Raw genomic sequence first — 13,965 nt, 5'->3', positions numbered from 1 at the left:
TACACATCACATTATTATTATTTGTATTATTAAGAATATTAATATTTGATAATATGCATATCCCATTTGGAACATCCTTTAGCCATACCCATTTATTACAGCATAGATTTAGGAGCTCCAGTATGACGCATCACTCTACATGTATACGGAAATATGCAACACTTACATGAGGCAATTGTTTCTTATCAGTAGAAGTGAGCGATAACTGGAGGAAGATATATTCTAAAGAATGGAATGCAGGAATGCGGAAATGCGGACTATTGGCCCCGTAAACCCAGCCGATTTAAACTACTTCCTGGTCCGGGAAAACTGATACTATCGCGACAGCCTGTCCGCTTGCAGCTCAGCGACAGGGGCCTGGCGCAGGAATGCGAAACCACAACTTATTCAATCCAAACAAACCGTTGACAAACACCAGCGTGCCCGGAAATACCGCAGGGCTGCTTCGGACTCTTTGGCCGTCACCCGAGACATGAAGGAGACTCTTAACGTATGGTACGTCTTGTGAAGCCGTTGGTGGCTAACCGTCGCTAACTTTAGCATGGCTAGCTAACGTTAGCTAATCCATCAACACCCAGGCTTGTGACAGCTGACCAGCCGACGATACCAAGCCGCCGCTAGCGTTAGCGAAGTTAGCTGGCGGGCTGTTGACGCATTGAGTTGACGTTAATGTTGAATAAACAAGCTGACTGTGTTGTGGGGACCGTGTTGCTGATTCAAATGTTACGTTGCGAGTAACGTCGACACATTTCCCGGCGGTGTCAATTGTTGTCCTGGCGTAGCCGCCGCACAGCCCTCCACAGTGTGGACGTGTGTTTGAGTGAGGTCCGGGGGCTATGGGATGCTTGGAACTAACTTAACGTTAGCCTGCTAGCTAGCGATGTGTATGCCGTTGTTGCTTGGTGCCCCAGACTGGCTAAACAAACAAGAACGGACTGACAGCACCCATGTGTTAACGGGAATGAATAGCAGTAGAGCTGGCGTCTGTTTGTTTTTTCTGTGCTCGTGTGTTACACTTTGGCTGTTTGAGCTGAGACGAAGTAGCCAAGTCCGTGTGGCATATGCAAACTAACGTTGGCATATGCCACACGGAGACTATGAAACCACACGCACTGTGCTGATTGGAGCATGTCCAGCATTCCCTCTTGACATTTCGGTTTCGTCCGTCATCTTTGCACGTTCAGGCTATGAGACGAGATCAGCTGTTTCAGCGTTCGCTGCCCCGGGCTCGTTGACTGTGTGTCGGCTCAGGATGGCGCAGGGGGGCTCTCAGCTCGACTACCACATCCTGCAGGACCTCAAGCAGCGTTTCCCAGAGATCCCAGAGGGTGTAGTTTCCCAGTGCCTTCTGCAGGTATTTTGCCGTGTTCACTTTGTGTCAGTTTGCACAATCCGATCACCGATCCTCCCAGTGTTTTCACCATTTATGCCACTGCATGACTGACCACGTCCGCTGTTGCTTTCCCAGAACAACAATAACCTGGATATTTGCTGTCACCTGCTGGCCCAGGAGAGTAACCGATACCTGTATGGAGAGTTCCATCACAGTCCAGAGGAGGGGCGACCTAGTCGAAACCACATGCTACACATTAGCCTGGGATACCCGGGGTCCGAGGCGAGCAAGGCGAATGGAGGAGCAGCAGGAGTAGGGCGCTCCCTTGTGCACAGCAACAGTGACAGTCACATCGAACCTCAGCGGCCCAGCTACCCCGAGCCGCTGTCGGCCCCCGCCACCATGGCCCCCTCCCCGGGATACAATCCCTTCTTCATGAACGATCAGAGCCGCTCAGCTAGCACTCCCACTCCTCCACCCGCAATGCAGGGCATGTCTCCCACATACTCACCAGTCCCACGTTACTCCATGAACCCTATAACGGTCACAATTCCACAAAATAGTATACCCAATGTCCCACAGGCTCTGCAGATACCCTCGGGGCACTACGCTATGCGACCCTCACCTTCCCAGAGCCCACAGCCAGCACCCTGGCCCTCTTCAGGGGTGCCTGTGTATCAGCATCAGCAGCCCCCATACAATACTCCCACGTATGTCTCGCCATACAGCTCCCCGCAGCATCAGGTTCAGCCCCAACCACAGGCGCAGCCCCAGCACCAGCAATATGTTTTCCTCCCTATTAGCTCCCCAACACCTCCCAGCATGCCCTACCATCACCAGCAACAACCCCAGCCGGCTGTTTACAGGCCATACCATACAAAAAGCGCCCTCAAGAACCAGATCGAGATTACCCTGGAGGGTCCGCGGCCTCGTAGCAACTCCCCTGTGCACACAACCCACCCCCAGGGAACGCTCTACATGGCCAACAGCCCTCCGCCAGGCTCCCCTTCGAGGGGCATCCCTATGAGTGGACCTCCGGGCCCTGCAGCCTTCCATCCTGGGATGTATCTGCAGCATCAGGGCCCTACAAGGCCTCGGCCTGCCTCCTCTCCTCAGCCGGGCCAATCGGCATATACCTTAAAAATCAAAGTGTCCCCAGGGGGCCAAGCCCAGAGGCCACTCGGCTCGCCTCCTGTGGCCGAAGCGGAGTCTCTTCTCAACATAGTGGACCAAGGGGAACACAACGCTGCCCCTGCACCCATCCTGCCCATCTCCGCTCTACCAGGGAACATTGTCAGTCAGTTTCAGCACATGCCCCGACGTTCAAGCTCAGGCTCTGATGATTATGCCTACACACAAGGTAGGATACTTTTGATTTTTCTCTCTATTGATAAGCCTGTGTCGCTGTGTGTGTTCATGTACTAACATTACATCTTTGTGGGCTTTCGATGGAGAGAATATGTTGCTACAATTAATGGAGCTAGTCCCCTTTGTCATCTTTTTAGACAAGAAATAACATTTTCAGACAGTGGTGACTATGTATTATGTTATTTTAAAAAAGGTTTCGTAAGATGTTCGTTCAGACTTGACGTTTCTCTTGTGTATTGGTATGGATTAGAAATTGAGAACTAGAGTGAGTATTTTTCTTTCTTCTAGTTTTGAGCATTTTGTGTTGGTTGCGTTTCCCTCCAGCTCTCCTGCTCCACCAGCGGGCCAGGATGGAGCGTCTAATGAAGGAGCTGCTGTTAGAGAAACAGAAACTAGACCACCTGAAGTCCGATGTCAACAACATGGAATATGACGCCCTTCAAAGACGCTTTCGAAGAGTCAACTCCACCAGTCTTATACCCAGAGTAAGGACAGAACATGATTATTCAGTTTTATACTTTTTCACATGCACACAAAAGGTGCCGTTCAACAATAGTCTGGGTAATCATTATTCTTTTGCAAGTTCAATGCCGCTACATCACAAACTTCTGGGCTGTTAAGAATTAAACATTTCATTTAAATTATTTGTATTTCACTTACAGCAAAAATGCTGCATCAAGGAAAAGCACAAAATGCTGTAAAGAAATGTATAAAGTGGTATTCATAATAATGGCTTACCTGTGAGAAGAAGTTTGGAAGGACGGGGAATATGTTGGTGTTTTATTTTTGTCTCCTCTAACTGGGTTGTGTGTCTGCAGCCTGAAGAGATGACCCGATTGCGGAGTCTCAACAGACAGCTTCAGATTGATATCGACTGCACCCTGAAGGAGACAGATCTACTGCAGTCCAGAGGTATACACATGCCAATACACACATAAATGCACATTACTACACATAAACCGTTTGAAGTGTGTCTCTGATTTATCTGTAAGCACGGATCTTGAAAGAGCAAAGCCCAGAAGCAGACAGAGTTGGGTCCAAAGTGATGCGTGAGGCTCCATCACCCTGCATACAGATGCAGCGTAACTAGTATGGTTTGTGACAGGACCTAGGTCCATCCATGGTGGACCCTCATTGGGGGGGGGGGGGGGGGTGCTGCAGCGAGATCCATGTTCTCTCTACTTCAAACGTAGCGGATGTGTGGCTGCTGACCCAAGGACGTGCAGTGGTGCAATCTGGACTCGCAGGATTCACTATTAATTAACTTTGAATAAACAAGCGGTGGCGTGGTCGAGCATGTTGTCAGCAGCTGGCCTTTACAAGCTGCAGCTCATTGACCGTAGTGCACTTTGCTGCTGTGTGTTACAAACTCTTCTTCCCCAAGCAGGGGTTTCTTTAATGGGAAGCCAATGTTGGTTCATGTCTTTTGATGGCAGAAAATGAAATGCATGTTAAAAATGACTATCATACTAGTCACTTTGGTGTAGGTTACTATTTTACCTACTCCTATTATTACATATAAATTTTATACTTTAATATCCTGGGAATCACTGTGACCAGTTTTTTGATTGAAGAAAAGATCTCATTTATTGAAGAGTTGAATGGATGGGCTTCTTGAAAAGTGACATTAATTGTGATCTTTGCTGTGACATGCAGCCAATATAAAAATGAAAAAAAGGTCATGTAGGTGATCTTTGCACGTCTCTTTGAGCCCAGCTTTCATTGAGCTGAAGAACTCTGCGTGCAGAAAATTCCATCCAGTTGATTTAATACATCAGCAAACCATGTTCACATCTGACTGCAGGCTGCTAAGCCCACATTTGCTTTATTTCTAATTTTTATTTTTAATTGAAATATAACTATGCAAACAATGAATTCCTATGTTGATACTTGTAGTCACAAATACAACTATATAAACACCCCGAGTGTCTTATTTGATGATGCAGTTGATTCAAAATATGAGGGCATGCCAGAGAAAGACTTTATCTCCTTGTGAAATTCAAAAAATGTGACTACTGCCTGATTTGTCTTATTTATTGTGGCATTCCCCTAGCGGCCGTTCACACCAGCTCACGCGCTGCAATAACAAAGCACAAGGCTTCATGTGCCAGTGAGACCCTTTTAATACGTTCCAGGACTGTGAGGGTTAGGAGAGCCACAAATCTTAAAGCTTTTTACATGTCAAAACACATATTTTGTATAATACTACAAGTGAGGATTTTTTGACTGGAAGGTTATTTTACAGCATTGCCTATTTTACTAAACTCTGTCCTAAAGAGCCTGCTGTAAACAGTAGTATTACAGTGTTCATTTTACCCATCGGCCTCTCAGGAATGTGCATGCATCTGATTAGCCAACATAGCACGTAGCAAAGTTGTGTTTCCGTGGTAGTCTGTCTCGTGTGCTAGAATGTCCCGGGGGGGGGGGGGGCTTCATTGTCAGGTCGGGAACAAAGCCGTCCGTCACGAGGTTCAAAGGGAATGGCTGTAAGCCGGTCGGAGCGATTGGACTTCTGGTTGGAAAGGACACTTCTAAAGAAACGTCTGCTTTCCTCCACAGGGAAGTTTGATCCAAAAGCAATGAACAACTTTTATGACAACATTCAGCCCGGTCCAGTTGTGCCACCCAAGCCTGGGAAGAAAGGTGAGTTTTTCTCCGCCATTATTTTTAGAACCGTAAAATGTTTTTATGAATTAAAGGACACTGTTGCCAAGATGCAGATTTGAGTTTTGGTTCAAGAACCTTGATGCTCTTCTTTACTCGCGTGTACTACTTTTTGTGAGGTTTTTATTTGAAAACAAGAATAAAAGCTCAATTGAATTGGGTCTTTTTTTGGTGAACGCGGGCTCCGGGTTGGCATGGAAACTACTGTTGAGTTATGCTTGAGTTTATAACTTTCATTTGTTTTAATTCCAAAGTCTAAAGTTTTTTTTTTGTTGTTTTTTTTTTTAAAGGGGATCAGGCCCCCAAGCCAGTCCCGGAGCCTCAGAGGGACGAGGACTTCGAAGGCGCCCAGTGGAACTGTGAAAGCTGCACTTTCCTCAACCACCCTGCCCTCAACCGCTGTGAACAGTGCGAGATGCCGCGTTACACCTGAGCTTAGCACCGCGCTGCATTGCCCGCCCCCTGCCCTGTCCCTTACCATTCCTTGGATAGTATCTGCAGAATCTGTCTAGAGCTCTGCCCTCTGTCAATCAATATGTAAGCCTACCTGCTGAGGAAGAGCCACCATCCCTCTCGGCCCACTTGTCCCGCTCCTATCTACTGCTCCTGTGCACTTCCCCCCCCCCCCCCATTGGAGAAGAAGAAGAAGGAGGAGGATGATGAAGATGAAGATTCCAATCTCTGCTCATGGCAAATGTATAAAAGAGAGTGACTCCGGCAGTCGGTTGTTCAGGGCTTCAGAAAGGCCTGGAGTGATTTAAGGATCATGGAGGAGGCGCTTCGGTTTACCTTCAGACGATTCCACGCAGAAAGAGTGACTGCCCTGTTTACACTGCGCCCATTCCTGAACTTCAAATGGAGGCACTTCCACAGCGGAACAATGAAAGCAATTGTATATACATTCTGATTAATGCGAAATGTAGACTGTACACTGTATCTGGCTCTGTATTGGAGCTAATTTCACTGGAAAAAGAACACTAAAGACATTTGCATACAAGTATATTCCTGGTACTTGTATGCATATAATGCCACCATGTATTATGTGTTCAGAAGATGTTCATTTCCTGTGCAAATCCTTCAACTTGCTGTAATTAATAAAGGAGCTAATTCTATGTGACTTGACCATGCACAGCTGGCATGTCTACATAGGTTGTTTTTTTTAAATAATTCCTAGACGCTCCTTTTTCCCCCCCCACACACACACACACACACACAAACCAAACGCTTTTTTTCCCAGTACGTATTTATTTGAAGTAATAAAACCAGTGGGAATCAGAAACACAGCAGAAAATGGTAGTAACATGCACACACCCGCCCACTTTCATGAACGTTGCAAGAGGAAATTGGAGATGTTTAAATGGGGTTTGAGGAGACCGTTTTCCTCTCTGGTCTCATCTGATGTGATCACTCTGTCCTTAAGGGTTTGAAAACTTGCTTAATCCAACAGTCCTCATAACACTAATCATACACAGCATGTTTAACTCTAATCTTCTAAAGTACTTCACCTTACTGTGGGTGCAAAAAAAAAAAAAAAAAAACTTTTTCAATATCAATAATTTAAAGCCATGGCTGCCACATGTCTGACTTGCCTGTATGCATTCCCATTCCTTACAGGCGATTGTGTGTGTGTGAGAGTGTAAGTGAGCACATGCTGGGTGCTATGATATGTGCTGCGATCATGCAGACGTGACACACTCTGCAAATTTGGTCATTTTCCTGCTTCTTGCCACTGGTGGTCTTGTAGTGATTATAACTGTATTGTGCTTATTGCGCATACTTTCATATAACACCATAACAGCCATATTTTATTGACGCGCAGGTGTAACTTGGGTTATGTTGCACGTTTTACATTAGAGGCTTTGCCGCTGTTTAAAGTATGTTCTCATTTGGAGCTGGCTGTGGAATGTTTTTTACTCTCTTAGGTAGACTTTGTGTTTGTATACAGTGTATCTGACACTTTTAATGCACTCGGCTGCAACGGGAAAAAATAGAGGCCCCTTATTTGGACCTTGATGACACGTCTTCAACCGACTTGGAGGAAGAAGGCTCTGCTGCGTTCCAGCTGCAGTGTAACTCTGGGGAAATCTAGCATTTCCTGAGGTGTGCCCCTGTCTTCCTCGCTTTGTCATCCTCATGATATCACTTTGATAGGCCTCCGTGGATCTGTCACTTCCGCGGTTGGCCTGAGCTTACATCATTCTCTGGCCTGATTGGTTATTATATGTATGCGGTTTATATGTTCCCTCCAAATATTCTGCAGGAGACCTACTGGAGTTCCACTTAAAGGGGACTGAGAGTTAACTGAGTACTGACATTCTCTCCCAAATTAAACTGGCTGGGTTGGATTTCTCCTCACCCCTGGACCTCTGCCAAACCGTCTTGATAGAGCACAGGGCTCCGGTCTAATGAGTGAGGAAAGACTTCAAACAATAAGTTCACAGTATCAACCGAAAGAGATCATTTCCAGTCCTAAACTAACAATAAGCGTTTAATATTTCCTGTTTTTTTGGTCTGTGCTTGTGCACTAACGGACAGAAAGTTCCTTTTACTGAGAGGACAGCGGGTGAAACGGAGTCTCCAATTCTCCTCTTGTCTCACACATGCTAGTAGTAGTCTTCATAGTTCTTGGGGTTGAGGCAATAGAGGATGGCTCCTCCAAAGGAGAAGATGGTGGATCCCCAGGCCAGGCCGTAACCCCAGTTAAACTCGTGGTACACCCTCAGACTGACCATCTCTATGAACTTGATGGGGAAGAGGACCAAGCTGCACACCTGGAGCACCACTGCAGAGGGAAATGGGAAAGAGAGGAGGTCATTGTCAAGATAATTACGGTGGCTATATATAGATTCAAAACAATGAATGGCCATTCTTTGAAAAATGTCAGAGGGTTGATACAAGGCACTCTGATTTCCCCTGACAGCTAAAAGCGGGGGATTGCTTCCTTTTGTATCGTTTTAACCCCTTCAGCTTTTTCTTGCTTGTTTTCCTTCTGCCTGAGATTCTCTTTACGTACCTGCGGAGAACAGCAGGACGGCCACTGGCTTGTAGCAGCGACTCCTGCAGCTGGCGCAGAGGGACGTTAGCGCCATGAGGAAAGACAGCAGGGTGAGGGCCGCCCCCCCCAACAGCAAGGCCAGCGTGGCGATCTGCCAGTCTGAAAAAAAAAAACACAGAGGGAGGGAGGGGGGGGGGGGGGGGCATGAAATCACACTGATACAGAGGGTGACATAGGTAGCTAAATGGAGGTTACTCTGGAGAGCCGCAGAGGCAGGAAAGTGGACGACGGAATGGGGGGGGGGGGGGGCACAGTGGACCGACCCGGCGCTCGATCTTACGCAAGAGGAAAAAGGACTGCGCCCACTAACGATAGTGGTGATTCAACACGGTGTAAGCAGTGGGGTTTTTTTTCGGAGGTTGACAACACATCTCCTTGTGCGTATTCCCCCGAGAAGCCGCCGATGTGCTCAGGATGTGTTGACGTGAGCTACCGGGGGGGGGGGGATACAAGAAGGAAGAATGTGAACCACGCAGCCAATGAGCCCTGGAAACCGAGCACAGCAGTTTCTGGCTGACAGGAAACCAACAAACACGCACGCATGCTTGGCTACACACTCGGACGTCGGATGGGTTCAGCAGAAAGGCTTCTGTGAGGTGACTCAGATATTGAGTATCCCTCCCTCCTGGCTGATGCCAGCTCAGCAGCATTATCAGCATTTTGTTCTGATCTAAACCAAAATACACTCAAGTGGAGTTTCACTGAAATGTCACTTTCGATGCCAAAGCGGAAATTTAAAAAGTTAGACGAAATTGAAATGTGTCAGTCAAAAACAAGGATTTGAAAATCACTGCAGTGTTGGAGAAAAACTTTTAATTAACCATGAGACTGTAAATTAGGATTGTCGAGAGACAAACTGCGTGTTATTGTTTAGAGATTAAGGCTGTTTTACTCACTGCACTGGAGGAAACAGGAGGTACACTTGTAAACAGGCAGAGGATATCATGAAGCGGGGTTTGATTACACGGGAGGAAATCATTCATAGGGAAAAAATAACATCAAAGCCCAACATAAGTCATTATATCTTACACTGTGTAAAAATCCCAATTGAAGGTTTGTAGTGTAGAGTATGTTTTAGTATTATCCATTATAGAGCCCATGAAAAAATAATCAGTACGTGTTGCCAAGAATATTTCCTCTCTATTGAGGCAGAAAATCATCAAAACTTTCAGCAGCAAAGGGAAAGTGACGGGACATAAGCTGCTTAAAGTACAGTTCCCACTCTCGTTGGAGGGAAAAATTATTCCAAGTGCCAAGCAGCTCAAATATAAACAAGCGCCAACTACTTCTGACCAAATATGGTTCAGGATTTAGATTTTAAAAATGGACCCTGTCACCACAGGATGTTGGAAAAAGACCACGTAAAGCAGAGCACCGGCTCCCTCCGGCCCTCAGCTCGCACGACTCCAGACCCCCCTGGAAGGACGACCCCTCCGCTTTCTCTGCCACTGCCTCGCAGCGAAAAGGGGCCGCAGTGACTCTAAAACCTAATTGTCAAAAGCCTATTACTGGTGGGATATGTTCCCTCGGCCTGTTTGTGGCCTCGAGCCCCAGCAGCGCTTATCGCTGCGCTGGTGGAAAACAGCAGGATGCAGGGAGTCATCTCATCTGAGTTTTGGAACAGACGCCGCGCTCTGTGTACGAGAAAAAAAAAAAACCCCGCCAGAGTCGGAGTGCTTAAAGGCTCTGACGAGCAGGAAGGGCCAAACTGTTAATCTGAGCCTCCGCACGGCGGCAGATGCACAGGGAGATACGGTAAGCACGGTATCGTCGGAGCGATCACGGGCCGCTGCTTTTGTTGCAATCAAAAGCCTCCTTCGAGGGGGGTGGGGGGGGGGCAAATTCTGTTTCTTTGCCTGAGAAAGTGGGGGGAAGATCTGTGTCACCGAAAGGGCCTTGAGGGTCTCCTGCACTCGAGCACACCCCGGTCTATCTGTCTCCAGACGGCGGGATGGAGAAATTAAGAAGAAGGAAGGAAGGAAGACCTTCAACCAGAGGTCTCCGGGTTCAAAACCCCAAGATGCTGAACCATTCTCGGGCATCACGAGCTCTCCAACACTCGGCTGTGACCTCCTTCAAAGACAACGCAGACACCCAAATACTGGCTCGATAGGGTGTTCAATTATTAATAAGCTCTGGCATCACTGCGTCCGCCCGAGCTAACACGACGGCTCCACATTTGTCGCTTCACCTCGCACCGCCCTGGCATCCGCACCACCGCTCCACATTCCCAGCCCTGTGGAGTCTGTATCTTTTATTCTTGACCTCTGACCCTCCTGTCCGAGTGTGTGCGTGTTAGAAAACGTAAGTGAAAAAGCAGTGGGACTTTTTGTTTTGTCTCTGTTTGGTTTAAACACTTTGTGAGCACTGTGAAAAGGGGACATTTCTCATGTCTTTCTATTACTGCGTATTATTTTCCCAGACACACACACACACACACAAAAAAGCTTGAAACATCTAACAAGCCAGCTGGTGTTTCAAACTTAGGATTTATTTAATGCCCAGAGCGTGACACTGAGGAAATATTAGGGGGGGGAGGGGGCGGTATGGGGGGGTATAGAAAGTGATTACTGGGATTCGAATCAATAAGCCCAGCCGAGCACAGGCCCGAGGAAATGGGCAGTTTGCTGTGTGCATTTACTGTGGTATGCTGCTGCTGCCGAGAGCTGAGGGCCGACGCACAGACTGCATGTCTTTATATGGCACCAAAGTGCACTTTGTCTGCGCTGACACGGTGGAATCGGGGGCCACTGTGGCCCACAGTTACTCATCTCTCAAATGAAAAGAAAACTTTTTGTCAGACTAACAAAAACACAATTTAGCACTCTGCACGCAGGAGTTGGTTGGACACAGCAAAAAGTTAAATTCATGTAGAGGAGCACCCCCCCCCCCCCCCCCCCGAGACACGTGACACGAAAACAATAACGTAGACAGGTGTGTAGGCAAATAATTCAATAATTCACATTTTAAGAATGGAATTTAGCGGAATGTGTATTCTCATTAAAAACCCCTTCTGAGATTAAACTGAATAATATTTGGTGCGAATCAGATTTTTGGTTATAGTGCGGTCACAAGGGAATGCCTTAAAATAAAAATCCCCATAGTAAATACTTCTTTGCGAAGTCGCAGTGTTTGTACTGGCATGGGTTATGTCATGTGTTTCTGTTATAATTGAGTTTAACCCATAACATATTTTGTTTAAGCTGTTCACATATATGGTCAGTTGTTCTTAACCGCCACTTTATCCCTGAACTCTGCGATGTAAACATGAAATGCTTCCAGAAACAGACCGGGGGACTCCATGAAGGAGTTTTCTTAGATGGAGGAAAATCAGCATTACTGGACTGCTTCACTTGTTACCCTGGTTACTAATCTCCAGGCATCTGGATCTCTGGGGAGTTCTCTGCTCTGAGTTGCCCTCACTCCTTGGCCGGTGAAGAAACCCACACAAAAGGCTCATTTTGTGAGCAACAAAAGGCCAAATGAAACCCCAGCTGGACCGCATAATTCCCACATCATTCAGTGGCACACTAGGCCAATGTTTTAGTTGAAAAAAGGTATCAAAAACCCCCAAACATGTCTTATTTATTCTAAATTCTCAGGGATAAACTTTTTTTTCAAATATATTTTTTTAATGTCCCACTTGGAAGCCAAGGCAACGTGGCGCGTTTTTAACTATCTTGTTTAATGTAGAAATATCTTTCCGTTTAAATTAACCAGGCAATAGCTAATTATAAAGTAATTAACATTGAGCGCTCCCTTGGGCGATGTTTTCATAATTCTCACCCACAGAACAGATTGGTTCAGCAGTGCGCAGTCTGCGGGGACCCTTTGTTATCCCCGCGCGCTGCTCCCCCCTGATGCTCGTGGAATAAACACGACGAGCTTCTATATTAACCCGCTCCTCTATTTTTTTTAAGGTCTAAAATACACCGTAAAACTACACCAGGCTCTGGTTTGTAGAACTTCAAAAACAACATGGTGGCGCATCACTCCCCCCGGGTGACCGTGTATGATAGGTGCACGAGCGTCCTTCTCACCGGTGGCCAGCGTGCTGTTGCAGGACCACTTGGGGGAGCTGACCGGTTTCCAGCAGGACACCCACATGGACAAGTAGTACTGGTCGTCCGCCGTGACCCACGCCGGGCTCAGCACGGCCCCGACGTCCAGGCACAGCGCGAGAAAGACGCACACCAGTCCCACCAACTTCAGGGGCGTCAACGCGGACACCCGCACCTCCTCTGTGCCGCTCTCGGATGAAGCCATATCTAAAGTATCTTATTCATTAAAAAACAAAAATGAGAAGAAAGTGTGTTCGGTTTGTAGTGTTCACCAATTCCACACACACACAAAAATGAGTCCAAGTTGGTGCCCGTGTCCCGGTGGCCGTGGCCGTGTCTCGGGTGGCAGGATGGGGAGCGCGCGTCCGGGGTCCGGAGGACGCTGCTGTCGCTGCTGTGGAGCCAGCGCTCTGCTGACGGGCCCCCCGCTGCACACTGCTCAAGTAACACGGGGCTGCACCTGCTGGGTCCTAGTGCCGAGGCCTACACCCACTTACAGCATCCCTCCGCCTATAGGTGTGTGTGTGCGTGCGTGGGCCTAGTTCTCACATGCACTGATGTAAGAGTGATGACCAGTCCGTTATTCGGGCTGAGTGGTGGTGTGTTTGATTGGTGTGCTAATCTAAATTTAACATGAATGTCAATGTTTTTGGATGTCCCTCGGAGCAGTTTTAGCTTTAACTGAATGGAGCAACCTCGGCTGTTGTTCATTTCCTGTTGTCTTTGCTTTTCCAGAAGGCCTTCCCGGGAACATTCTGGGAAAAGCAAACACCCCTAAATGAAGTGAATGAGGAGCTTCATAGTAAAAGGGGCCACTCGTTTCATCACAAATGAACGATCATATTTTCTTTTCAATGCTGTTATAAACCACCTGTTTGCATTATCCCCTGTGCCCGGAAAAATACTACTATCGGCCGTAATTGCATGCACAACCGATGCAAAGCATCCAGCATCCTCTCCTCTGACTTACGTAAACTTGGGTAAACTTTTGTTTCAAGGGATTTGTCTTTTCCAATAAGCTTTGCCCTACTTTCCCTCTCTCCTCTTCAGGTTACATTTATTAACATCCAATTTTCTCTGTTCCTCACACACACACACGCATGCATGCACGCACGCACGCACACACACACACACACACACTCACACACACGCACGCACACACCCTTTGCTGAAGGAAGCTTACACAGCTCCTTTTTTTTCCTAATTGAACTTGGCTAATCCTTTGGCCTTAGGGAAGAATCTTGGAGTTAATTCATATTGATTAACTCGCCCATCATTCTGTGATATGTATATATACATGCACACACACACACAAATCGGACACACAAACAAAATGAACATGTTTTAAAGCAAAATTACTACATAACAGAATTTAATAGAAATGCAACAACAACATCAACTACTGAGGAATTAGGTGTACATTGAAGCTGTCACGGTTTGGCTCTGCTTCCTGTCCTATTTTGTAGTTTTCTTGTGTCTCGTGT

General features: G+C 47.0%; 2 protein-coding genes across 2 annotated transcripts; one reads left to right on the top strand and one right to left on the bottom strand.

Annotated features, from left to right (window-relative positions):
* Positions 1–129: 129 nt before the first annotated feature.
* On the top strand, positions 130–6,994 carry tab3 (TGF-beta activated kinase 1 (MAP3K7) binding protein 3). The gene is made up of 7 exons (XM_037469381.2): positions 130–495; positions 1,185–1,354; positions 1,469–2,693; positions 3,026–3,186; positions 3,520–3,613; positions 5,261–5,344; positions 5,656–6,994. Exons 2-7 carry the CDS (start codon positions 1,253–1,255, stop codon positions 5,796–5,798), a joined length of 1,809 nt encoding a protein of 602 aa, XP_037325278.2. The 5' UTR covers positions 130–495; positions 1,185–1,252; the 3' UTR covers positions 5,799–6,994.
* tmem47 (transmembrane protein 47) lies at positions 6,885–12,935 on the bottom strand. The gene is made up of 3 exons (XM_037469382.2): positions 12,461–12,935; positions 8,379–8,519; positions 6,885–8,147 (listed from the first exon to the last, which is right to left on the bottom strand). Exons 1-3 carry the CDS (start codon positions 12,684–12,686, stop codon positions 7,969–7,971), a joined length of 546 nt encoding a protein of 181 aa, XP_037325279.1. The 5' UTR covers positions 12,687–12,935; the 3' UTR covers positions 6,885–7,968.
* Between the last annotated feature and the right edge of the window lie 1,030 nt (positions 12,936–13,965).

The sequence above is a fragment of the Pungitius pungitius genome, chromosome 7 (genome assembly GCF_949316345.1).
Source record: "Pungitius pungitius chromosome 7, fPunPun2.1, whole genome shotgun sequence".
Classification (NCBI taxonomy): domain Eukaryota; kingdom Metazoa; phylum Chordata; class Actinopteri; order Perciformes; family Gasterosteidae; genus Pungitius; species Pungitius pungitius.
The sequence above is the reverse complement of the archived record's forward strand: the minus strand, read 5'-3'. Positions and strand labels throughout refer to the sequence as shown.

Bases quoted from the DNA above. Each gene is read 5' to 3' on its own strand.
- tab3 (XM_037469381.2), top strand. From the start codon at position 1,253: ATGGCGCAGGGGGGCTCTCAGCTCGACTACCACATCCTGCAGGACCTC. The intron at 1,355-1,468 runs GTATTTTGCCGT...TTGCTTTCCCAG, and splicing joins TTTCCCAGTGCCTTCTGCAG to AACAACAATAACCTGGATAT. The intron at 3,187-3,519 runs GTAAGGACAGAA...GTGTGTCTGCAG, and splicing joins CCACCAGTCTTATACCCAGA to CCTGAAGAGATGACCCGATT.
- tmem47 (XM_037469382.2), bottom strand. From the start codon at position 12,686: ATGGCTTCATCCGAGAGCGGCACAGAGGAGGTGCGGGTGTCCGCGTTG. The intron at 8,520-12,460 runs GTGAGAAGGACG...TTTTTTTTTCAG, and splicing joins CAACAGCACGCTGGCCACCG to ACTGGCAGATCGCCACGCTG. The intron at 8,148-8,378 runs GTACGTAAAGAG...TTCCCTCTGCAG, and splicing joins CGTCCTGCTGTTCTCCGCAG to TGGTGCTCCAGGTGTGCAGC.